Source organism: Tupaia chinensis, unplaced genomic scaffold, assembly GCF_000334495.1.
Source record: "Tupaia chinensis unplaced genomic scaffold, TupChi_1.0 Scaffold000377_5, whole genome shotgun sequence".
NCBI classification, from domain to species: domain Eukaryota; kingdom Metazoa; phylum Chordata; class Mammalia; order Scandentia; family Tupaiidae; genus Tupaia; species Tupaia belangeri.
The window spans coordinates 1,895,985-1,898,492 of record NW_006159879.1 but is presented as its reverse complement, the minus strand read 5'-3'; the positions used below and the strand labels follow the sequence as shown (position 1 = coordinate 1,898,492).

Below are 2,508 nucleotides of genomic sequence, written 5' to 3'. Positions count from 1 at the left end.
CAGAGAGAGACAGAGACAGAAATCACCCCCCAGGGGGATGGCCACACCACAATCCCTTCTCCTCCATTCTCCTCTTGGGATCTTGGGCACGCATGCACATGCGCCCGGTGTGAGTTTTAAGCCACCAGGTCCAGGACTTAAACCGTGGTCGGCTGCATGACAGTCTAGCAACATAGCCATTACGCTAACTGCTGGTCCCATTGAGGTGGGGTTTTAAGTCAGAGACACAGTGACTAGAAGGCCCTGAGAACAACAGGCCGGGGAGGGCAGGACACAGCCGAGCCAGCCTCCATGCCAGGTGCCTGAGGAGGGCTGAGGTGGCCCAGAGAGCCCCGGCACACACTCACGGGCCCTCATGGGGTCTGCGCAGTCCGGAATGGCAGCGGACAGCTCTGTGTTTACCCCGCCTGCGTATTCCAATAGAGTTGGTCAGGCATGTGCGATCGGAGTGTCGAGCAGAGCACCGAGGGAGCGTGTGCTGTGGAAGGCAGTGCAGGTGTCCCGGTGGGCTGCGAGGCGGGGACTGGCCCCTGGCCAGGTGACCACCATGCCCTCATGGGGTCTGCGCAGTCCGGAATGGCAGCGGACAGCTCTGTGTTTACCCCGCCTGCGTATTCCAATAGAGTTGGTCAGGCATGTGCGATCGGAGTGTCGAGCAGAGCACCGAGGGAGCGTGTGCTGTGGAAGGCAGTGCAGGTGTCCCGGTGGGCTGCGAGGCGGGGACTGGCCCCTGGCCAGGTGACCCCCATGGCAGCAGGCTGCCGCCTAGCACTGCACCTATGCGGGGCTGGGCCCTGCCTCGAGACAGAGGGCACGGCTCGGCGGAGCTTGGGCGCCAGGACGGCCACACACACGGCTCTGGAGCCTGCCCGCCTGGGTTTTTGGCTGCCAGGAGGGGAGGGTGTCCCCTGTGACTGGCTCTGCAGAGCACCAGGTCGGGTCTCCGGGTGCTGGATGGCACCTGCCCCTTCCCAGCAGACGCCGGATGGGCACTGGTGTGGGCGGTCATCTGACCTCGCAGTTCCTCACATTGCAGCAGGTGCCGCAGGAGCCCTGTCCTCTCCGCGGCGCGTACAATGGGGACTGCCCGCCTGCTGCCGTACCTGACGGGCTCCTGGTCCTCCTTGTCCTCTTTGCTCTGGGCCACCCTGATGCCGCTCTTCTTCGCTCTCGGGCAACCTGAGAGGCTGAACGAGAGACACGGCTCAGAATCACGTCTCCCGACCTTGACTGGCCGATTTTCCAGCAGGCGAGTGACTGGAGGCGTCCTGGCAGACCCGCCCCCGTGCCCTCGTGCACGGCCCAGCCCAGCCTTTTCAAGGTGGCCGTGGACGCTGAGAAGGGGCGAGGGTTCGGTGGCGGTCACCAGAAGTGACAAGGAATGTTCGGGGGCAGGGAGGGAGGGGCAGCTGCAGAGGTGGGTCCCCGTGGAGGGGAGCGCGAGCCTCTCGCCGCCTCCTGGTCGTGCCCTCTGGCTGTAACCGCTCCCTTGGCGGGGGGGAGGAGCGTGGCCCACGCCACCGCCCAGCCACACCTGCACGGGGAGCGACGGAGCACACGCGTGTTTTATTTAACTGAGGATTTGGGTTACAGAGGCTTGGACATTTTTCTAAAGAAAGTTTTGAGGCTGGAACAGAAACACACGTGCGTGCGTGACTGTAGCCAGCCTCCACACCTGTGGGCTCCGGGGCTTCGGCTATGTATGGTTATTTTATTCTTTTATAGAGAGGCTTTTGCTAGATGGCACGTGTGCTTGCCGGAGAGACAGAGACGAAAAGTGGGAAATCACCCCTCAGGGAGGATGGCCACCCTATAATCCCTTCTCCTTCATTCTCCCAGGATCTTGGGCACGCTCGCTCACGCGCCTGGTGTGAGTTTCAAACCACCGGGTCTGGGACTTGAACCACAGCTGGCCACGTGGGAGTCCCGCAACAAAACCATTATGCCATCTGCTGGTCCCACTATTTACAGTTTTGTTGCTTTGGGGAGTGACCAGAGGTGGCTTAACGGGCATGAAAAGGTGGGCTAGGCCGTTTGCAAGCGCCGTGCCTTCACACGAGGGACTGTGCCCTTCGCGAGCCTCGGTGTCCACAGGGAATCTCCGGGTCGTGGCCCCAGTCCCTGAGGAGACAGAGAAGGTGAATGGAATAAACCAGAATTTTCGCAAAGAATTGAAGAGCCAGATATTAGGCAGGATGCAGAAACCTCGCAGCTTACTGAGACACCGCGGGGTCACAGGAAGTGACCGGACAGGCTCTGAGCTCTAGGGAAGGGAGAGAGCCACCTCCCCCTCCTGGCTCCTGTTCTCCGAGACCCTCCCAAACGCTGTTCTCAGGTAGGAGCCCCCAGGGGCTGCACCTAGCCCTCTGGCCCTGCCTACCCGCCAGGGCCCATGTCCGAGTGTGTGGTGGGGGAGTGCTGGCCAGGCAGAGGTGAGGGTGGGCGAGGTGGGCGACGGCGGGCCCAGTGGGTCCTGGCAGGGCTGGCTGGGGGTGTGCCGCAGGCCCC

General features: G+C 62.4%; 1 protein-coding gene across 1 annotated transcript in view; it reads right to left on the bottom strand.

Moving 5' to 3' along the window:
- MYT1L (myelin transcription factor 1 like) overlaps nt 1–2,508 on the bottom strand; it is a 406,891-nt gene that overhangs the window by 36,831 nt on the left and 367,552 nt on the right. The window contains 1 exon segment of the mRNA XM_006153537.1: nt 1,104–1,187. Coding sequence (XP_006153599.1) covers nt 1,104–1,187 — 84 coding nt within the window.